This window comes from Hylobates moloch, unplaced genomic scaffold (genome assembly GCF_009828535.3).
Source record: "Hylobates moloch isolate HMO894 unplaced genomic scaffold, HMol_V3 SCAFFOLD_12, whole genome shotgun sequence".
NCBI classification, from domain to species: domain Eukaryota; kingdom Metazoa; phylum Chordata; class Mammalia; order Primates; family Hylobatidae; genus Hylobates; species Hylobates moloch.
The window spans coordinates 85,123,787-85,148,986 of NW_026652287.1; the positions used below are offsets into that span (position 1 = coordinate 85,123,787).

The 25,200-nt window shown below is 34.0% G+C and overlaps 1 protein-coding gene across 1 annotated transcript in view; it reads left to right on the plus strand.

Moving 5' to 3' along the window:
• Nucleotides 1–25,200, plus strand: part of LRRIQ1 (leucine rich repeats and IQ motif containing 1) — a 199,916-nt gene that overhangs the window by 163,581 nt on the left and 11,135 nt on the right. Inside the window, 2 exon segments of the mRNA XM_058425629.1 lie at nucleotides 20,786–20,918; nucleotides 23,989–24,049. Of these exon segments, the coding sequence (XP_058281612.1) occupies nucleotides 20,786–20,918; nucleotides 23,989–24,049 (194 nt within the window).

The following is a 25,200-nucleotide window of genomic DNA, read 5'->3' on the forward strand; positions in this document are numbered from 1 at the left end:
TCTCAAACCCTCAGTAGTCATGATATAGAAAAACTTTAATTTCACATCTTATATACCCAAGGATGAATACATGGAATTATAGAATGAATCATTCTTGCTTTATGAGTTGTTTTTAAGCATATGTATATTTTTCCCGTCTTTTTGACTTGTTTACTTTGTGAAATGCTCTTTGTAACCATAAGTGTATAATTATGGCTTCTCACCCGTATCATAGTTTTAAGGAACACCAATCTACAATATTTTAGAACTGTAATAATGTGTCAAATTTACCTAGCAGTGGCTGTGATTTTGGGATAGGTGTTATGTAAATTAGCACAAACAAGCCTTATCCCTAAAAACATGCCATTTTCTATAGCAGAAGAGAAAGTATTGGAATCACACAAACTTTGGCTCAAAAATCAAAATTGCGATTTCCAAAGTTTGCATCCACCAGAAATAACAAAGTGACAGTTATTTTTATATTTACTGTATTCAAATGATTTCACATCTTGCCTCACATATTCACATGTATTATTCCTATTTCACAATTGATAAAATTAATATTTAAAATGGTAATAGTCACTTTCTGCCTCTTATTACAGTTTCCTCTCCACCATACCCCAAGTTATATTAAACTTGGATCATTCATAAATGATGGGCAATATTTTAATAATATATTTCTTTCCTTACAGAGAATCACACTGGAAACCAACTCTGTTTATCATTTCTTCTACCAAATTAAGAATCATTCAGTTGTATGTGGTCCTTTGACTTCAGAAAAGATGCTCTAAATGATCAGATAAAAGGAAACAAAAGGTTAAAAAAATGGGGGGCCGAGCATGGTGGCTCACGCCTGTAATCCCAGCACTTTGGGAGGCTGAGGTGGGCAGGTTGCTTGAGTCCAGGAGTTTGAGACTAGCCAGGGCAACATGGCAAAAACCCATCTCTACTAAAAATACAACAACAGTAACAAAAAGTAGCCAGGTGTGGTGGCATGCACCTGTAGTCCCAGCTGCTTGGGAGGCTGAGGTGGGAGCATCACCTGAGCCCAGGAGATGGAGGCTGCAGATGGTGCTGAGATCACACCACTGCACTCCAACCTGGGCAACCAAGGTAAGACCCTGTCTCAAACAAACAAACAAAAAACACCACAATAAAAGAAAAGAAAAAAAAAACAAACAGGGAAACTAATAGTGCAGAATTACTCTAGGCAAAGAAAGGCACTATGGGTTTTATGATATACAGAGAAATTTGGGACAGGACAAAAAATGTGAATTGAAAAGTGTATTAGTCCATTCTCACATTGCCATAAAGAGTTACCTGAGACTGGGTAATTTATAAAGAAAAGAGGTTTATTTGAATCACGTTTCCACAGTGTGTACTGGTAGCATGGCTGGGAAGGCCTCAGGAAACTTTCAGTCATGGTGCAAGATGAAGGGGAAGCAGGCAAGTCTTACATGGCCAGAAAAGTAGGAAGAGAGAGAGGGTGGAGGTGCCACAAACTTTTAAACAACCAGATCTTGAGAACTCACTCACTATTTTGAGAACAGCAAGGGGGAAATCTGCCCCCATGATTGAATCACCTCCCTCCAGGCCCCTCCTCCAACATTGGGGATTACAATTCCATATGAGATTTGGGCAGGGATACAAAATCCAAACCATATCAGAAAGCTAAAAAATAATACCAAACTTGTATTTTGAGGAAAGAATGAAAACTAGATTAATACTCCTGCTGAAACAAATGTAAACAGAGAATATAACTTTAAAAACAATATTAAGATGTGAATTTATTGTAATATGATTTCAATCTGATAACACCTCCATATACCTGGAAGAACTTGAAATATATCATTTCTAGCAGGGTACAGTGGCTCACAGCTATAATTCTAGCAATTTGGGAGACTGAGGCAGTCAGATTGCTTGAGCCCAGGAGTGCAAAAGCAGCCTGAGAAACATAGCAAGACCGCACCCGTACAAAATAATTTAAAAACTAGCTGGGTGTGTTGGTGAGCACCTGTGTCCCAGCTACTCAGGGGGCTGAGGTGGGAGGATCACTTGAGCCCGGGAGGTTGAGGCTACAGTGAGCCGTGTTTGAGCTACTTCCTCCAGCCTGGGCAACAGAACAAGACTCAGTCTCAAAAGAAAAAAAAAAATTCTGTAAAAATACATTTTCATTTATAAGAACATAAGGCATCATGTGTAAGAACCAGAAGAAACAATAGACATCAGAAAAAATATACAAATAACTTCAATATTAGAATTACTGTGCACAGATTATAAGATATGTACGTCTACTTTGTTTAATGAATAAATGCTAAGAATATGAATAGAAATATCTGCAGGGGAAAGCAGATTTGAGGAAAAAAACTGAATGTAAATGTAAACAAAATAATTGAAATTAAAATCTCATTATATGGGTTTAATTGCAGATCAGTCAGAGCTGAAGAAATAATAAATTTGGAAATATGTGAGTACTCATAGAGAATCGAGTGCAGAGAAGCAAAGAGATGAAAAATTTAAGAGATAAAAATATATAAAGTTAGAAATTGCTTATTTATTATTTATTTTATTTACTTTTTTTTTTTTTCTGAGACAGGGTCTCCCTCTGTCACCCAGGCTGGAATGCAGTGGCACGATCATGGACTATAGACAAACACCACCCTGCTTATTTTGTTTTTTAATTTTTTGTATAGGTAGAGTTTCGCCATGTTGCCCAGGCTGCTCTCAAACTCCTGGGCTCAAGCAATCTTCCCACCTCGGCCTCCCAAAGTGCTGGGATTACAGGCATGAGTCACCATGCCTGGCCTAGAGATGGTTTAAATTATTTCTAGTTAGAGTTCTAGGAAGAGAGGGAAGATAGTATGATGAAAAAGTAATCCCCAATAAGATAATGACTGGAAATGTTCTTAACTGAATGAAAGACATCAGTTCATAGATTCAACAAATTGAGTGAATCATAAGGAGGATAACTTTTAAAACCAATCAATAGCTAATTTGCCAATTACAATTTTTTTCTTTCCTCTCTTGGCAATTAAAATTTCAATAGAGTGATTGAAAAACAAAAGCCAACTCCATGGCTAAACTCATCAGAGTGAAATTGTGTAGAGCAGAAAGCAGATCTTAAAGTAATGAGAAAAAAAGGGGACAAATTAACTTCAAAGAATTTGTAGTCAGGCTGAGAGCTGATGTCTTAAAATCAGTAGAAGAGAGTAAAAGATCATCAATGATCTGAAAGTTGAATGAATGAAAGCTTATTTCATTCATTGAATAAAATCATAAAATATAGAATTTTATACTATGACAATATCTTTATATAATAAAGACAAAATATAAATATTTTAAAATAAACAAAAACTGAATTTGCTACTAGCAGACCCTTATTAAATACGCTTTTTTATATGTCACATATAGAATTTATTATATATAATATTTTTTATTATTATACTTTAGGTTTTAGGGTACATGTGCACAATGTGCAGGTTTGTTACATATGTATCCATGTGCCATGTTGGTTTGCTGCACCCATTAACTCGTCATGTAGCATTAGGTATATCTCCTAATGCTGTCCCTCCCCCCTACCCCCACCCCACAACAGTCCCCGGAGTGTGATGTTCCCTTCCTGTGTCCAGAGTTCTCATTGTTCAATTCCCACCTATGAGTAAGAACATGTGGTGTTTGGTTTTTTGTCCTTGCGATAGTTTACCGAGAATGATGGTTTCCAGTTTCATCCATGTCCCTACAAAGGACATGAACTCATCATTTTTTATGGCTGCATAGTATTCCATGGTGTATATGTGCCACATTTTCTTAATCCAGTCTATCGTTGTTGGACATTTGGGATGGTTCCAAGTCTTTGCTATTGTGAATAGTGCTGCAATAAACATACGTGTGCATGTGTCTTTATAGCAGCATGATTTATAGTCCTTTGGGTATATACCCAGTAATGGGATGGCTGGGTCAAATGATATTTCTAGTTCTAGATCCCTGAGGAATCGCCACACTGACTTCCACAATGGTTGAACTAGTTTACAGTCCCACCAACAGTGTAAAAGTGTTCCTATTTCTCCACATCCTCTCCAGCACCTGTTGTTTCCTGACTTTTTAATGATGGCCATTCTAACTGGTGTGAGATGGTATCTCATTGTGGTTTTGATTTGCATTTCTCTGATGGCCAGTGATGATGAGCATTTTTTCATGTGTCTGTTGGCTGCATAAATGTCTTCTTTTGAGAAGTGTCTGTTCGTGTCCTTTGCCCACTTTTTGATACGTTTTTTTAAATGGGCAGTCTTTTTGGCCAAAAAAGTAGCAGATGGAAGATCCAAGATGAAAGAATATAGAAAAATTAACTAAGAGGAGAATATATTGGTGAAATCAAGCATAAATTAAAAATGTTAATAACAGTAATAATATGAAATGTAATGTTACATGTAAGGAACACAGAAATATCAATATATAACTGAAAAATGAAGCTAAATTGAGTCGAAATGTTCTGTGATTCTTGTATTCTCTAGGAGGAGAGAAAAATGCTTACTTTTAGATTATGTTAAATTCCATGTATGTATGGAATATATATATGTTCCATAAATATATGGAATATATTTATAATACGTATCAAATATATATTATATATATATAAAGAGAGAGAGAAAGAGAGAGAGAGAGAGGGTTCTAGGGTAAAAACTCAATGAGTAGGTTAAAACAATATTACTGCCACACTACTAGAAAGAAAGCAGTAGAAAGAAAAGAAGTACTCTATCGAATATGGAGTCAAGAAAATAAAGAAAAAGAACACAGTACAGACGGCATATAGAAGGCACAAAATGAGATTGTGTACTTAAACTCAAAATATAAGTACTTAAATTACATATAAATGATTAAATAGCCCAGGTAGCAAATAGTAATTGTTTCTAGATTTTTTAAAAAATCCAAGAAACAAACTATAAAGGTGCAATAGGTTTAAAAGCAAAAAGATAGAAAAAACATGCCACAAAAACTCTAACAACAACAAAAAAAGCTGGTGTTCTTATATTTATATAAGAAAAAAAATACACATTGGGGGGAAAAATTACCAAACATATAGAGCAGAATTTCAGAATGATAAAAAGTTCCATTTACTAGAGATATGATACTTTTAATAAACTAGTATATCACAACCTCAAAAATAAGGCAAAAATTAAAGAATACTAAGAAGTAGCAAATTCCACAACTATATTGGATGATTTTAAGGACATTTCTGTCACATCTATATAGCATGTACTCAAAAAATCAGTAAGGGACAGGCTTTGATAAACTGGTTTAATAAAATTTTCCTAAGATGTTTATACAGAACATTCAACAATTGGAAAATGTACATTATCCTTAGGCCCACATAGGACTTTTAGCAAACTTGAACTTAAACTGGCCTTAAATCAGGTATCAAAAAATGTCTTCAGGATTAAAATCTTACGCAGGGTGTTTTCTGAATACAATGCTAGTAAGCTATAAATCAATAATAGCAATGTAACCAGAAAATCATTTTGTTGGAAGTTAAAGGACACTTAAAAACTTATGAGTAGAAGAAATCATAATGATTTTAAAAAGTAACAACAAAAACACCACATATTGTAGACAACAATAATTAATGAAATAGGAAAAAATGTAATAAAATGTATCAATAAGGCCAAAATTGTTTGAAAAGACTAGTAAATGTGATGCAACCCTGGCAAGTTTGATGGTGAAAATAAGAGAGAAAACACGAATAACCAGTATCATGAATAGAAAAGGGGTAGATTGACAGATGATACCAACTGCAAAGCTTTAATAAAATCATATTGTGAACAACTTTATGTCAATACATTTGAAAATTTAGAGGAAATTTAAAAACCTAGAAAAATATAATTTGCCAAACTGGCCCTATTCTTAAACTAACTCTGTGAATAAACAATCAGAAGGAAAAGAAATGCAACCAGTAATAATATTTTTTAATCAAATATTGAAGATACATATAACAAGAGATGCATAAGACCTTATGAAGAAAATCATAAAACTTTACTGAAAATGCTAAAGAAAAGCTTTAAGTATATTTATAAATTGGAAGACTAAATATTAAAGAACTAAGTCTTTCCAAATTAACTTATGACTACAATCTCAATTAAATTCCACAAGGTGTTTGTTTATGAAAGCTGACAAGCAGAATCTAAAATTTCTATGGAAATTCAAAATCCACAAATAGCCAATTACACTCAACAAAGATAAAGTGGAAGAATTCACCATATCAAACACCACAACTTATTATAAAACTGCATCAAGTAAGACAGTGAATATCATGTGATAATGTATGATATGGTGGTAATTATGTGGTGGATAGACAGGGTAGGGAAAGGTAAGGATATAGAAAATGGCAACAGGAGAGCCAAGACAGAGGCCCATACATATAATGTTTAGTTGATACTGTTATAGAGGTTGCATTCCAAATCAGTGAGGAATAGGTAGGGTTTTCTAAATCTTATTTTAAAGTTAGTTATCTATATTAAAATAAGTTGTTCTGCCTACTTAAAAAAGACCTGTGTGTAAGAAGAAAAAATATAAAACTTACAGAAGATAATGTGGAGGAATATATTCATAAACTTAGATATGCAATTATTTCCTTAAAAATATGCAAAAAGTACTAGTCATATTAATAAGTATATACACATTATAATTAAGAACCCACATACATCGAAAGATGTCATAATAGTAGTGAAACAGCAGCCACATGGGGAAGGTATTTGCTACACATAACCAACAAAGCACTCATGTCCAGTATAAATAATTCTGAGGAAGCATTAAAATAGAGACAGTTCAAGAGAATAATAAACAGGAAGTTTTAACATACGTCTCATAAAAGAAATCCAAATAACTCATGAACATATAAACAAGTGATAATCTCATTTGCAACCAGAGAGAGGCTAATTAAAACACACAAACAAATAAACAACAAAAACAGTCTAACAGAACTTAATCTTATAGAGGATAAGAACCAATGAAACTCATATTTTGCTAATTGGAATATATTATAATTTGGTGTAACCATTTGACAAACAACTTTGACACTCCAGTAGAGTTGAAGATATGCATACCCTATCATCCTTCAAGCAACACTCATAGATATTTGCCCCATAGGAAGCCTTGCACAAGGATAGTCAGGGCAGTGTTGTTCTTTTCCTTTTTAAGTTCAGGGGTACATGTGCCGGTTTGTTACATAGCTAGACTTGTGTCATGGGGGTTTGTTGTACAGATTATTTTATCATCCAGGTATTAAGCCTAGTACCCATTAATTATTCTTCCTGATCTTCTCCCTCTACCCACCCTCCAACCTCCAATAGGCCCCAATGTGTGTTGTTCCTCTCTGTGTGTCCATGTGTTCTAATTTAGCCCCTACTTATAAGTGAGAACAGGCATTATCGGGTTTTCTGTTTTTATGTTAGTTTGCTAAGGATAATGGCCTCAAGTTCCATCCATGTCCCTGCTGAAACGACAGAAGTAGGATGCAAGTGTTGTTCTTAATACTCCCAAACTGGAAACAACCGATGTGGCCAACAACAATGCAATGGATAAGCTCTAATACATTCATATAGTGAAATATAGTACAGCAATAAAAAAAGAACCATATCTATATACAGCAACACAGATACATTTTACAAACAATATTGAACAAATGAAAACAAAATAATACCTACAGAATTGTTCTATCTGTGTATAGTTCAAAAGCAAACTAAGCTACAATATAGTGCTTAAACATGTATGTGCTAAACATTATAAAGTAAATCAAGAAAGTCAAGGTTATAAGCTTAACTATAGTAGTTGCCCTTAAGAGAAGCAAGACCTTTTCTTTTTTGTAATTTTACTTTAAGTTCTGAGGTACATGTGCAGAGTGTGCAGGTTCGTTACATAAATATACACATGCCGTGATGGTTTGCTGCGTCCATCAACTTGTCATCTACATTAGGTATTTCTCCTAATGCTATCCCTCTCCTAGCCCCCCACCCCGACAGGCCCCGGTGTGTGATGTCCCCATCGCTGTGTCCATGTGTTCTCGTTCAACTCCCACTTATGAGTGAGAACATGCAGTATTTGGTTTTCTGTTCCTGTGTTTGTTGAGAATGATGGCTTCCAGCTGCATCTATGTCCCTGCAAAGGACATGGACTCCTTCTCTTTTATGGCTGCATGGTATTCCATGGTGAATTAGGAGAGATTTTGAGCAGGACATCTGGTATGCAGGCAGTGTTCTATATTTTGAAATGATCAGAGGAATATTTTTATGAAATTTCATTTATATAATTAATTTACATATAATTTAATATATAATGTATATAATTATTTATAGTTCATATATATTTATAAATCTTGAAATTGAATATACACATACTATATGTAAAATTTTGTGTATGTGTTATATTTCAAAACAAAATCATTGAAAATAGCTTTCAAAAATTAATATTTACATGAGTAATAGTTTAAAGCTAAAAAGTAATTTTACAGTGTGGACCAATAATTCCCACCTGTATTGACTCATTTCTCCACTAGAATATGCATAGACAAGGACTGCTTTTACCTATTTTCAAATTAAATGTGATATTCCTGTAAAAAGGACCTCATTCATTTACAAATGAAATTCTGCTACATAAAATAGAAGTCAGTCTTTCTAAAAATAGCACAATAAAAGATAAAACTTTGGCATTAATAAAGTATTCAACTGGAAAACTCTTAAATAGTCAGCCAGCTATAGGGATAATTGCTTAATATTGTTGCTTATGGAAAACAACTTGAGAACCAGGTTTATTACTTTCTAATATGTTGGCGTGCAAATTGTGAAAGTTATTTTTAATTATTGCTTTGCATAATGCAAACAGTATTTTAATATATATTCAGTATTTCATATGAAGTTATCTCTGTATCAGAAACTTATCTATATAATTCAGTTTGACAAATACAAAAATTATCATAGGCAGAGGTGTATAATAAGATGATATAAATGCACATAATGGGAATTTCATTATGAACATACAGACATATGTGCTATGAGCATTTCTGTTATATGGCTATGTAATAATATAAAGTATGTTTTATTGAGTTTTTCAAGCTTCTATCACTAATATATCAACTAATGCACTTATTGGTTTCTTTTGAAATAAAAGTAGTAAAGGAAATAAAACCACCTACTTGTCCCTCAGTTAATAAATATACGTAAATCAGTAGAATTAGAAATGCATTTTTATCAATGAGTGAAAACCTTTAGATAGAGCAGGGACCTGAAGTCTATATATCTATATATGTAATGTGTGTATATATATGTATGTAATGTGTGTGTGTGTATATTATATATATATATATATAAAATGTGTGTGTCTCTATATATATGTAATGTGTTCACACACACATATATATGTGTGTGGCAGTAATATTTATGTGGCCACTATCACCATGTTATTCTGAAAGCCAGCGTACTGACATCATTAGATGCTCCGTTATGCTATTGAGCGAGCCCTAGTTTGGATGACTTACTATATTAACACTCCCTGAGGGAGTCTAGGTTGGATAGAGGAATATTTTTCAAGGATAATTAAATTGAGAGGGTGAAACAGGAGAGAATCATGTCAATGGAGCCTCCTTCATGGTTATTACTAATTGATAAAAATAATTTGTAATAACTTAAAATCAATTAAGACCATCTACTCTTCTTATCATGTGGAAATTGATTTTTCTTTTTAAGGACACACTGAAATCCTTATATATTATGAAATAAAATACATTTAAAAATACTGGTTACATATTTAGAATTCTGGTAAGGAGTACTTCCTGGACTTGCCCCCGAGACAATTTTTCTGGCTAGTTTTGTGTTAAACATCAATCTTTCCCTCCTGTCAGTGACCCCCTAGAACCCCAAAGTTGACCTGAATTTAGAGTAAGTCCTGGCCTTTGGCAATTGAGATAGCATTAGGGCTATGCATGATGGAATTCATTTTACTTTTTTAAATAAAAAATAGTAATATGGCTAGTAAATCCTTACTATATGTTAACGTACTCTATGTGTTCATTCTATGTTATTGTGTACCTTTTAAAAGGAGAAAACTGAGACAGAGAGAAGATAAATAATTTACCCAACATTACATAGCTAGTAAGTGACAAAGCCAACTTACTATGTACAATTTCATTGCTAGGCAAATACAAAGATGGATAAGGTACAGACCCTAGTTTTACAGACTGAATTAATTTATTACCTAATGAATTTCCTATAAGTCAGATTCCAGGACCTCTTGTAATGGAAAATGAGGTAGTGTGACAGCCTCATGGGAAACAATCATAAATTCCATGGCTACTGGATAGTTCTAAAAGCAATATCCTATTAACATTTATATTAATATTTCTCAGAAATGGATAAATACCAGGACAGGGACAGAATTAGTATTACTGTTTTTTCCTTTTGCATCAGGCTTCAATACAACTTGGCATAACACTGTTACTAGTCCTGTTATTTAAAACTTTGGTATTTTGTTTCTCTTAAATTTTTGCATTACTTTTGATTTTTAAATATTACAGTAAAATATTATTTATCTTAATCACTCAGGTTTTTTTTGCACTTTCTTAAATGTTATGCCTAAGGCAAGTACCTCACTTGTCCCACTCACCTTACTCTAGTCCCAGCCCTAGTTATAGCAAACATGGAGACACATTACATGTTAATGTATATATGACTTAAGCAACCTAGGATTTTCCTGAGTTATGTGATTCTCTGGAAAGAAACCAAAGAATCACCCTTTATATAGTATTTGGTACTGCACTATAAAGATATTAGTGAGGAAATACAGCCCAGCTGAACAATATACATGGCAAAACATACTTCCTTTAATGTAGAGTTGTGTATAAGTTGAATACAGATTATTTATTACAATTGGTTAATAAGCACAACTATAGTCGATTTGTTAAAGGATGTTTCTGCTATTGTAGAGGGATTCAGTTAAATCTAGTAATTCCGTAATATCAAAAAATGTGTCTTGCAAAATCTAAATATTTTCAATGATATAATTTAGTAACTAATTTTATTTTTCTTTGCCTTCATAATGGTTATTCATATACTTTATGTACTATCCCATACCCCAAACGGACTAATTTTGAGAATGAATTCAAATGTCAGAAACTAGCACATAACTTTTCATTTTAGTTTTTTTTTTCCCTCTCTGCCATAAAATATAGTGAAATATGTAAAGGAGTGATTGGTGCTGATGTTAGCCTTTGACCTTACATATAGGTTTGGCACTATTCCCAAAATTTCTGTTTTTTAAAGTTTTGCACCAACAATTCTCTTTATTCATGAAGTCATTTTTTCTGAGTGATCAATTACATATATACTTAAATATATTTTTAAAGAATAGGGATGTTGCTTGTCACACACAAATGGCTCTTGTAGAGTTACTGGTTTCGTGCCAATGCTGTCAACTTTCCAACAACAGATTGGATTGGTTAAGGAAGAAACCATAAACAGCCTATCAACAAGTATTTATACAAATGTTAATGAAATTAAAATTCTGTTAGTGTAACATTTATGCCAAATTCCATTTTTAGTTGTGCTTTGTTTGTGAGGTATAATGCAATAACTTATTTTAATAAACACATACAGACCACTTTTGCTTTATAGTGTAAATCAAAATTTTAGTATTGCCGACATAAGATACATAGAGTCAGCCATTTATCAAAGTTACCAAAAATATTTCCATTGAATGAAGAAGTGTTTTTCTGAGCCACAACTGTGCCCTCCAAAAACTTTTGGTAAAGAAATGAACTCATCTCTATTAATGAAACCAAGAGTATTTTATTATATTACTGTGAAAAGCCATTAAGGGAAAAGAAAATAGTCATGGGAAAGTTGCCATATGTATTAAAAATATAAATAGTTAGCTTATTTTTCTGTGCCTTAAATGATAATTGAATCTTAATCTCCCTCACTTTAGGATATTATGTTATATTGAAAATTTAGAAAACTGATTTATTTGAAGCATATGGGTTTAATGAACACTTTTGTTGTGCTTTTCATGAAAAAAAGAATAATATTTCCATTAATTTAAAAAGTACTTCATTTCTTTTGGTGAACTTCTTAAAACTAATCTGCTTTCCTCTATGATTGAGTATACTTCAAACATTTTATAAAGTAATTTTATATGAATGAGTAGTGTTTCTTTTTTTGGTTTTGTGTTTTATTTTTATTTTTATTTATTTAATTTTATTTTTTGAGACAAAGTTTCGCTGTGTCGCCCAGGTTGGAGGGCAGTGGCGTGATCCTAGCTCATTGCAAACCCCTCCCCGTGGGTTCAAGCAATTCTCCCGCCTCAGCCTCCCTATAGTAGTTGGGATTACAGGCGTGCAATACCACACCTGGCTAATTTTTGTATTTTTAGTAGAGATGGGGTTTCACCGTGTTGGCCAGGCTGGTCTGGAACGCCTGACCTCAGGTGATCCGCCCCCCTCAGGCTCCCAAATTGCTGGAATTACAGACGTGAGCCACCACGCCTGGCCTGGTTTTGTGTTTAATTCCGTACCATTAGTTGCTAATTTTTATCCCAATCTAATCTTGACCTTCAAAGCTGAAGTTTCTATTATAATAATTAAGTTAATCATGTTTAGACATGTGTTATCCTCCACAATGCACAGGTTTGTCCACATGCTAAAAACCTCCAAATTCTAGTTCTACTTTTCTCAGGGTACTGAGACAACATTAATCAACCGTGATAATTATTTTACTTCACAAATATTTTTGAGCACCATCCTACTATGTACCACTTAAGGAGATTAAATTGTATTAGATTGATGGAAAAGTAATTGTATTTTTTGCCCTTGATAATAGTAGGAAGGCAGACACATAGATAAGAAAATAAAATATAATGTAATGAATGCTATCATGGGGTATCTATACAGTTCTTTGGAATGAGCATACCTAACCTAATTTAAATAAGGAATGCAGTGTTGGATGATCAGGGAGCATACCCCAAAGAACAGAAGTTCTAAACTAAGACCTAAAGACCTGAAGCAGGAATACCTTTGGCAAAGTGGATAGTCCCAAGCATGGAAGACAGTATGGGCAAAGGTCTGTGGGCAAAAGAGAACATTTGGGCTAACTACACTATGTCTGGGGGATTGAGACAGGAACCTAACAGAAGTATCTGAAGATATAAAGTAAGACCTATACATTATGGAAAAAAAGCTTTGAATATTATCTAAAGGCAGTGGAGAACCAGGAATTTAACCTATGAGATGGCACAATTAGATTTGTACTTTAGCAAGATCATTTGCAGTATGGAGATATATCTGTGGGAGGAAGAATAAAAGCAGAGGCCAGTTAGAAGGCTGTTGCAGTAATTCAGAAGAAACAATGGTAGCCTGAATTAAAAATAGTGGCATTGGGAATGGAGGAGATTTGATAGATTTAACATAGATGGTAAAACATGCAGTTGGAAGATGAGAAAGTATCAGTGCCACACTCTGTTTTCCCAGTTGTAAATTAATGATAGTGATAGCATTATAGAAAATTTAGGAAAAGGTTAAATAATAAACATGAGTTCAATTTGTTGACATGCTTGAAGTATCTGTTGGATATATAAGTGAGGGGTCTTTGAATACATGTCTCAAAAGGAAGTAAAGATGGCAATTGAAAAATTTGAATGGATATCATTATACAGAGAGAGTATAGCCTAAAAATAAAGTGGGGCCAAGATAGAAAGCCAGAGAAGAATCCTGAGATTGAAAAAGATGGCAAGGGAAGAGGGGCCCTTGGAAGAGACTGGGATTTAGCCAAAGGATTGAGAATAAAAACATGGAGAAGGTAATGAATCCAGGGAAAACAAGCCTTTCAAGAAGGAGGGAGTGGATAATAGTGAATAATACTATAGAGAAGTCAGTAAGATATGAACTTCAAAAAGTCCCCCAAATTTAGCATTATGATGCTTTTGATGTGCATAGTTCCAGTGAAAGGGTGTTGGGAGAAAGCCATAATGCAGATGGCAAGTAAGTCAACAGAGACTAATGTTTGTCTTCAAGAAGCTCATCTGATTAGGGAAGGAGAGAGAGAAGAGTCACTGGAGGGGAATGTAAAAAGTCAGTTTTAAGAGATGCTGAAAATATAGAAGAAAAGGGAAACTGATGGCAAGGGATTCTAGATTATATGGAAGGATAGGGATCTGGCGCTCAGTTTAAGGCGTTGGGTTTAAGATGAAGAGAACCTCTTCTGTTGTGACAGGTAAGAAAGATACCCTTACACATACATATATCCCCACATATAGGACTGCTCACTCACGTTCAGAATGGGGCCTAAAGTAAAATGGTTGCAATGGCAAAAGAAAGAAGGAACCAGATTAGTAGGTTACCCAGGAGGTGGACTAGATCTGATTTCTGATTAGATATTTGTATTTAAAGAATAAGTAGCCAATATTGACTACAGACTGAGTAATCTGAGTTACTTCGGAATCCAGGAGGAAAAAACATACTTTAGTAGGATGATGATGGTAAAGACAAGCGATTTTGAAGTTCAGGTGGAAATATGAGATACAAGAACAGGATTAAGATAGAGGTTGGTGATACCTAGTCCTCTCAGCTGTTAGCTCATGAGATAAGAAACTATGCCAATCAGGTTGACGGTTATCAGAAGCTAGCACAGTGCCAGATATAGAGTGGGAACTGACTCCTAGGTACTTGTAAAATTGGGAGCACCAACATCTAAAGGAATCTAAAACGGATCCTGAAGGGAGGGAATACTTGATGTCTGGTGTCCCAAAGGCCTGCAGAAAAAAAAGAGTTGTAAGACAAAGGAAATGGTCTGGAATCCAGCAGTGAGGTCAGTGAAATTAAGGAATGAATATAATTGTTACATAAGCCAGTTTCAGGCCATCTTACAGTATCTCGTAGTGATATTATTTGTGGAAAAGCAAAATATTGGAAGAGTGTCCAATTTGTCCCTGAAATCCTCTTATTTCTCATGCAGTTTATAGAATTGGGAAATACCTATAAATTATGAAAGGAACGTAGCCTATAGTTTAGAAGATTTGGGGCAAATATATAAATCTGTATGCCTACAGAAAATGAAAATTGCACCTTTTGAAAATAGAGTAGAAACTAAAATCAACCAATGGTCAGGAGAAAATATTTGCACCAATGATAACAGAAAAAGGATTATAAATAGTCAAAAACAAAAAAGGAAACTAGAATCCGGTAGATAATTGAAGAAAACAAAAAAGATATTTTACAATGTACAAACTAAAATTATTAAATAATTATAATGTTCCATTTCACTAGCAAAGATGTATAAATTAAGACCATAATTAGACAGTATTGTTATCAAATTATCAGCAGTTTAAAAATATTTGCTCTCTTACTCTTGACAAGGGACTCAGTAAAATAAGCAATCTCATAAAGTATGTAATTGGTGAGACCTTTTAAAACCATTTGACAATATAGTTTATATCAAACTCTTTAAAATGTTTATACTATTAGATATTTTATTCTTAATTCCATCTTTTAAAATGGATTAATTATTTATGCAGACAACGAACATATGAAAAAAAGCTCATCATCACTGGTCATTAAAGAAATGCAAATCAAAACCACAATGAGATACCATCTCACGCCAGTTAGAATGGCAATCATTAAAAAATCAGGAAACAACATCCTGGAGAGGATGTGGAGAAATAGGAACACTTTTACACTGTTGGTGGGACTGTAAACTAGTTCAACCATTGTGGAAGACAGTGTGGCGATCTAGAACCAGAAATACCATTTGACCCAGCAATCCCATTAGCAAGTATATACCCAAAGGATTATACATCATTCTACTATAAAGACACATCCACACATATGTATATTGCAGCACTATTCACAATAGCAAAGACTGAAATCAACCCAAATGCCCATCAATGATAGACTGAATTAAGAAAATGTGGCACATATACACCATGGAATACTATGCAGCCATCAAAAAGGATGAGTTCATGTCCTTTGCAGGGCCATGGATGAAGCTGGACACCATCATTCTCAGCAAACTAACACAGGAACAGAAAACCAAATTCCGCATGTTCTCACTCATAATTGGGAGTTGAACAATGAGAACATATGGACACAGGGAGGGGAACAACACACAGTTGGGCATGTTGAGGGGTGGGGGGCTATGGGAGGGATAGCATTAGGAGAAATACCTAATGTAGATGATCAGTTGATGGGTGCAGTAAACTACCATGGTACGTGTATAGTTATGTAACAAATCTGCACATTCTGCACATGTATCTCAGAACTTAAGGTAAAATTTAAAAAGAGATAATTAAAAACTTATTATATAATAAGTTGGTAGATCATAGTATAAAACCATGAAAATTATGTCTGAGTTTTCTATTACATATAATACATTTATTATAATACTCACTGAAAAATAGGATATGAAGAATACATATAATTACAGTCAGCCTCTCATATCCATGGGTTCTGCATCCGTAGGTTCAACCAACTGCAGATAAAAAAATTTTTTTTAAATGCACTTATACTGAACATGTACAAAGTTTTTCTTTCATTATTTCCTAAAAAAATTAGTATAACAGTTTATATTATATTGGGCATTATGAGTAATTATAAATGGTTTAATGTATCTAGGAGGATGTTCACAGATTATAAGCAAATGCCATTTCCTATCAGGGATTTGAGAATCCACCAATTTTTGTATTCAAAGAAGGTCCTGGAACCAATCCCTTATGGGTACTGAGGAGCAACTATGTGTGTAAACTAAAGTCAAAACAAAACAAAAAAAATGTGAAAACAGCTACAAGTAAATGCCTTTAAATATTAACCAGCGGTTGTCTTGATAATCGTGTTTGCAGATTGTCTTTTCTTTGACTTTTTACTTTCTAAATTTCCTATAATGAGTATGTATTATTTTTATAATAAAAGTTGAAAAAAATGTTTAAATAAAATTACTCAAGGTTGTGTTTTGAAGTAAAAAGCACATATAAACAGTAGTAACTGGAGGATAGCAAGAATGAAAGGAAGGCATTTTTCTTAGGTTGACAATATAGGAAACTGATGATGCAAGATCCATAGAAGTAGCAAGGAATTGTGGACAAAGGAATTAGTGTTCTGCAGGCAGAAGGTTGCTTTTTCTAATACTGAAAGGAAGGAATTACTGGGCAGCCTAACTGGAAACTGGTAAGTGTCCGTTAATTAATCCAGGTCACTCTTATTCTTCCTACACAAGTTGCTAAAAGAAGGACTTCTGCAAGCTTCCAAGAATAAATGTTACTTTCTCTTCCTCAGTAACAGGAGTAATTCTGAAATGATTTTGCTGAGACAGAACTACTTCCTCTAACATTTGAATTGCAGTATTTTCAAGTACATCCAGCCAATTTCACCACTATGCTTGTTCTGTTACTTACACTGAGCTCATGCCAATCTACCAATTTATGCCTTGGTGTTAAAATGGTTAATAAGAATTGGATCATTATGATGAAATCTCTCCTTTTTACTCAGGAATTGTTTAGAACTTTGGCTGAGTTTTGATGTAAAATGACTTAGAGTTTATGAAGTGTTATTGTAGAATTGAGGAAAGCTTTCCAAAATGAGTACTTTAAAAAGTGACCATTGCAAGTATATGCCACTATTTTTAAGAACGGGAAGACTGAGATTATTTCTGTTTTAACTAAAAGTTTACTTATTACAAAAGGATTCTCTCCGTATCAGGAGTAGGTGAGTTTCAAGTCTTGGGCTCAGTTGATCATCAGGGTCACTGAGTCATCACTGTTTTCTGTCACTGTGCTATCCAACGTCTGGCCTGGTCACTAAGGAAACCAGATCAGTAGCTGGGGTTTTGCTAGAAAAGAGACCCAATGCAGTGTGTAGCAATGCCAAATCTTCCGTTTGTTTGAGTGTGTTTTATAACTTTTGTGTAATTATTTTTTTCTACATCCCTTTTTTTTTTTTTTTTACTTTAAGTTCTAGGGTACATGTGCACAACGTGCAGGTTTGTTACATATGTATACATGTGCCATGTTGGTGTGCTGCACCCATTAACTTGTCATTTACATTAGGTATATTTCCTAATGCCATCCATCTCCCCTCCCCCCAACCCCCAGCAGGCCCCAGTGTGTGATGCTCCCCACCGTGTCCATGTGTTCTCATTGCTCAGTTCCCACCTATGAGTGAGAACATGTGGTGTTTGGTTTTCTGTCCTTGCGATAGTTTGCTCAGAATGATGGTTTCCAGCTTCATCCATGTCCCTATAAAGGACATGAACTCATCCTTTTTTATGGCTGCATAGTATTCCATGGTGTATATGTGCCACATTTTCTTAATCCAGTCTATCATTGATGGACATTTGGGTTGGTTCCAAGTCTTTGCTATTGTGAATGGTGCCGCAATAAACATATGTTTGCATGTGTCTTTATAGCAGCATGATTTATAATCCTTTGGGTATATGCCCAGTAATGGGATGGCTGAGTCAAATGGTATTTCTAGTTGTAGATCCTTGAGGAATTGCCACACTGACTTCCACAATGGTTGAAGTAGTTTACAGTCCCACCAACAGTGTAAAAGTGTTCCTATTTCTCCACATCCTCTCCAGCACCTGTTGTTTCCTGACTTTTTAATGATCGCCATTCTAACTGGTGTGAGATGGTATCTCATTGTGGTTTTGATTTGCATTTCTCTGGTGGCCAGTGATGATGAGAATCTTTTCATGTGTCTTTTGGCTGCATAAATGTCTTCTTTTGAGAAGTGTCTGTTCATGTCCTTCACCCACTTTTCGATGGGGTTGTTTGATTTTTTCTTGTAAATTTGTTTAAGTTCTCATGGATAAGAAGAATCAATATTGTGAAAATGGCCATACTGCCCAAGGTAATTTATAGATTCAATGCCATCCCCATCAAGCTACCAATGACTTTCTTCACAGAATTGGAAAAAACTACTTTAAAGTTCATATGGAACCAAAAAAGAGCCCGCATTGGGAAGACAATCCTAAGCCAAAAGAACAAAGCTGGAGGCATCACGCTACCTGACTTCAAACTATACTGCAAGGCTGCAGTAACCAAAACAGCATGGTACTGGTACAAAAACAGCATGGTACTGGTACCAAAACAGAGATATAGACTAATGGAATAGAATAGAGCCCTTGGAAATAATACCACACATCTACAACCATCTGATCTTTGACAAACTTGACAAAAACAAGAAATGGGGAAAAGATTCCCTATTTAATAAATGTTGCTGGGAAAACTGGCTAGCAATATGTAGAAAGCTGAAACTGGATCCCTTCCTTACACCTTACACAAAAATCAATTCAAGATGGATTAAAGACTTAAATGTTAGACCTAAAACCATAAAAACCTTAGAAGAAAACCTAGGCAATACCATTCAGGCCATAGGCATGGGCAAGGACTTCGTGACTAAAACACCAAAAGCAATGTCAGCAAAAGCCAAAATTGACAAATGGAATCTAATTAAACTAAAAAGCTTCTGCACAGCAAAAGAAACTACCATAAGGGTGAACAGGCAACCTACAGAATGGGAGAAAATTTTTACAATCTACCCATCTGACAAAGGGTTAATATCCAGAATCTACAAAGAACTTTTGTATAATTATAAGGCTGTTTATGAAAATGGAGTCTGCTCATGGATTCAATGTCCAATCCCCTCATGTGAAGCAATTGTTCCTCTAATTGTAGCAACTACGGAAGAGTTGGCCTAAGTTCAGGTTTCAAGGGCTGAAGTCATTTTAGAAACATAAGGTCTCATAAGAAGCAATAGGAACTTTACTAAGTAACAGAGTTTTAGATACCCAAAGCATCCAGATTTTAAGCTTTCCAGAGACCTAGCTTCAACATCTGTTTAAATTGAAAACTAGAGTCATTTCACTAATTACAACAGTAACTTTTAAGGAAGAAAGACATGTTAGATATATCATCCTCAACATATTCTGAATGACACATGCTAAGCCTGTGTGTATGTGCATGTACATGCACAGACTATTCAAAATAGATTTTGCACCATACTTTATTCGTTTTCTAAACAACTTGCAAATATGTAGACTTCTTGTGTACAAACATCTATAACAAAAGAATATTTCAAAGTAATAAATTGACATTTTAAATGTCAGGTTTTTAAACTACAGGATTGTTCTGAGTTGATTACTATGATTTAGGTTTTAAGAGGTGTCTCCCTCTGGTGTACTATCAACCAAGTTTACGAAGCCAACAAGCCCCAAACCAAAAATGAAGCAGTCTAAAAGATCAAGTCCATGGAGGAAGGCTTTAAAACAACTAGTCTTCAGTGTAACTCTGATATTCATGAAATACTATAGTAGCTTACACAAAGCAAGCTCAGTTTTATGTAAATGAAAATTCAGGTTCAAAAACACTCAATATAATTTCTAAATTCTCCATATGGATAAGAGTGGTATAAAAACAATTAGACTTTAATCCTGAAAAGACAGATAGGGAACAGATGTTTTTATATTAGAAGAATTCTACAGTCTACCAAAAAATAAGTCTCTGATTTTTCTAATTAAAAACCCAAAAACAAGCCCTATAAATGGTGATTGATTTTAACTATTTTTTTCAAAATAGATGGGTTTGAAACTTAAGCAGGAAAAATAGATAATCTGTGACTGACATTACTTTTCTTACTGACATTAGTTTTCTTACAGATTTAGCTCTCATAAGTTAGTCATTTTTTTCTTTCTTGTGATAAAATGTTTAGCACAGATGGAACTGGTTGGCCAAAGTTTGATCTCTTTAAATAACAAATACATGTTCCATATTTCTTTCACAGGTATAGAAGAAGACTCTATCCACAAAGATACCACTGCAAGTGAAAAATTAGAAAGGAATAGAGAATATACATACCAATGGCTTCACACACAGGTTGGGGTTCATGAAACGACTAGTTCCAGAAATATGAAATGGTGAGGTCATTTCCTCTAAATTAGATTTTTGTATTGTAAACACATCTTGAAAATTGAAACCTAGGTTAATTGTGCTAAAACAAACATGACTTTATAGCCAAAGGCCAATATGCTACGTTGCCAGGTAATACAAAGGCCTTTCATATAGAATAGATTTAATTACTCCTATTTTTCACCCTGAAATGTTTGGGAACAACTCTATTCTGTAATACTTAAGACCAACAGATGAGCCACAAAAATAATTCTACTCTATAAAGTAAAAAATGTGGTATTCATTAAATGTTTTTAGATATCGTGTATATTATAGGTTGTGTTTTATTTTGCTTTATTTTTGTTATTTGTAAGTTTGACAGTTAAAATTATAATTCAGCCCTGTGGCTGTCACTTTACTAGTCATGTAATTCATTTCACTGATGCCCCAAAGCTTCAGTTTCCTCTTTTATAGAGAATAATTCTAACTCATGGCATACAGGTGAGCTACAAGGTTGAAGATATCAAATGTTTATATTCTCTAGCAACAAGGTACCTTAAATCTAAAAGTTGCTTAATTAATTTTTGTTATATTAGTGTATGTACCATTTTACTAGGGCTGCCTATTTTGTTATGGGTTTAAATTACCAGATTGGGTAATTTAAACAAGGGAAAATTATTTTATCTCACTCAGCTCCAGAGGCTAAAAGTTCAAGATCAAGGTGTCAGCAGGTTTAGTATCTTTGGAGACCTTCTCCTTTGTTTGCAGATGGCTGCTTTCTTGCTGTATCCTCACATTGTCATCCCTTAGGCTGTGTTGTCTTTGTTCTAATCTTCTCTTCCTATAAGGACAACAGCGATATTGGATTAAGGCACACCTGTATGATCTTATCTACACCTGTATGATCTTATCTACCTTATTACCTCTTTCCAATCTCTAAGTACAGCCATATTCTGAGGTACTGGGGGTTAGAACTTCAATATATGAATTTTAGGGGATAGAATCCAGCCCTTAACAATATGATATAAAGCATATATGCATCCTGAACCAAAGATTGAAGGAAATAAAAGTCCAGAGATGATATTTTTACATAAGTTTTCATGATTTTTGTTTTAGCTACGTATATCCACAAAAGAGTAAAAGTGTTACTATAGGCATTTATTAAAAATGTAAGCTTGGCCGGGTGCAGTGGCTTACGCCTGTAATCCCAGCACTTTGGGAGGCCGAGGCGGACAGATCACGAGGTCAGGAGATCGAAACCATCCTGGCTAACATGGTGAAACCCCGTCTCTACTAAAAATACAAAAAATTAGCCGAGCGCGGTAGCGGGCGCCTGTAGTCCCAGCTACTCCGGAGGCTGAGGCAGGAGACTGGCAGGAACCCGGGAGGCGGAGCTTGCAGTGAGCCGAGATCGCTCACTCCAGCCTGGTGACAGAGCGAGACTCCATCTCAAAAAAAAAAGTAAGCCAATATTGAATATAAAGACAATTTTAGAAATATTTCCAGGCATTGTGGGTAGTAACTGTTTCACATGAGTATCAAACACACAAACAAAAAACTATAATTATTACAGTTAAAACTTAGTTTAACAGCAAGTCAAAATAGGTTTAAAACAAATCTCTTTTAATAATATATATATAAACCTAACTTTAATATGTGATCAATTTTATCCATTTAATTCATTTAAAAATGTGAAAAATCATGGAAATGAAAATAAAACTTTATGATCTGAATTATGTCAGATTGTAATGTGAACAGAAAAGTAGGAATAAAGGCATCAATATTTGAGAATTTTTATCTAAGTATTCAAATTAATGTAAGCACAATTTATTTTATGTTGTTATTGATTGATTTAATTAATAGGGTAGTATCTTAGTCTGTTTTGTGTTGCTATAATAGAATAGCTCAGACTGGGTAATTAATAAAGAAAAGAGGTTTAGTTAGCTCATGGTTCTGCAGGCTGAGTTGTTCAAGGAACATAGCACCAAAATCTGCTTGGTGTCTGATGCCAGGTCACAACATGGTGGAAGATCAATGGGGAAATAGACACATATGAAGGGGCAAAACCCAAGGAGTATACTGGCTTTTCAACAACCCATTCTCATGGGAACTAATCCAGTCCTGACAAAACTAATCCAGGCTAACAAGAACAAGAACTCACTCATTGCAAGAATAGCACCAAGGCATTCATGAGAGGTAACCACCCTTATGACCCAAACACCTGTCCACTAGTTTCCAGCACCCAACGTTGCTACATTGGGAATCAAATTTCAACATGGGTTTTGGTGAGACTACATCCAAACCATAAGAGAAAGCATCCTTAGAACTATAAACAAACGTATAATAATAGAATCCATAACTTACTATTTCTATTGGCCAGATATAAGAGGTCTTGTTCAGAAAATTAAAAACATTAGAACAGATGTAATGTAAAGAAAAATAGAAGAAAAATGTTTCATGATGAAATTTTGATATACTTAAATATTTAACAATAACCCTTACTCATAAATAAGTTATATATAAAATTTTAAACAATAAGCAATTGTTAATAAACTTTCTCCTTTGAAAATATAATACATTAAATAGGTAGTCATATTTTAAGAAAAAAATTATTTTCAAAGACAAGAGTTCTTGAAAAGCCAAATATCATTGTTCTAGTTTTAAACAGAATTTTATTTTGAATATTAATATAACACATTAAACACACTAGAGCTATTTTAAAAGTAGGAAACTTTACTTTTTTGAAAAGACGACTAAAACATGTAAGCAAATACAAGTAAAATGTTTAAATTTTCTATAATTTGTTAACCATCATTAGTAGTACTAATCAATTGTGGCTCTTTGCATGTGTTTATGTTTGACAAAGAAGGGTGGTATTGAAATGTTATTTAGAAATTGAATTTTATCTCAAATTAATTTTTTTTCATTAGGGAAAGATGTACATTTGTACTTATTTTTACTTGTAACCTAATTTAAGAAAACTGTTATTTCCATTTTGTAAATAACAAATTTCTCTCAAGCTTTTTAGTTGGGCATTTCTTTTATATGCTTCCTCTACATTTACATTATAAAATACTTTCTGTTTTTGTCACTATGCAGCAATCACTTTTTGCCTGAGTTAGATCCAGATGTACTTAATGGTGGAAGAGTTCAACTTGTGGTAAGAAATGTGCTTAAAGTTACAGAAAAATGTTGTAGACACTAGTGCTCAAATAAATGGCACTTTAAAATATGTTTATAATTAAACTATGAAAATATCACAACTGTATCTATTTGGGATAATATCAAAATATCATGTGTTAATAACATCTTTTCTTGACTTGTAATACAATTTAAAATGTGACATTGCTTAAAAATGTTAATTTTATGTGACAGATGTAAAAATATTAGCATCCTACAACTTTAAAATTACTCTGGATGGAAAATTGAAACTTTTTTCTTGGATATTTTAGAAGAGTAGAATTTGTATGCTATAACTGGAGGAAATACCAAAGCACCCTCATTACTCAGAAAATCCAACCATATAAAAAATTAACAAATAATTGTAAGCTCAACCACTCTATGTAATAAAGTGTAAAATGTTGGAGCTTTTGATACAACCAGGTTTTAAACATGATGATCAGAATAAAGACGCTATGCAGTATAACTGTATGTGCATTGCTAAAGTCAATTGCACTATATGCTACTAGAAAGAAGACTATGTAAGCAGAAGGAGAATGGTCAATTTGGAGTCTAGGAAAACTGATCACATAAAATAAGAATTTTTCAGTGTGTGTCTAGAAATTTCCAGAGAAGAGAGTATTCTGACCAGTGACAGAAGTGTGTGGCCTTTTTGGTAGGCGAAAATGGATGCATCGGGTGACCCTAAGTTTACAACCAATCATTACCCCTTGCTCAGATTCTGCATTCACCAAAAAACTGATTATAATTTAGCTTGGCTTATAGAATTGTATATTAAAAGATCATGTACTTCTTGAATGAAATGAGTATTATGATTTCCAGACCAGTTATATTCATCATTTTCATGAACAACTCATGCAAGGAGTTTTCCTGAAAGAGAAGCAAATATTAAGGTAGTCGCTAGCTAAATTGCATGTGTTTTGGAAAATATTTTTGGAATCTATGCACAGATTTGAGATAACTACTCAGCAAATATCTTCTTGCATTTAATAGAGACCTCTCTAAGAAAGTGGCCTGTAGATTATCCAAGGAAAATTGCTAATTTAGGCCATTAACACTACACATATTATTGATTAACACTTTGGCGCAGATTGGTTAGTGGCCACTTTAGAACAAGAATTGAGATCATAA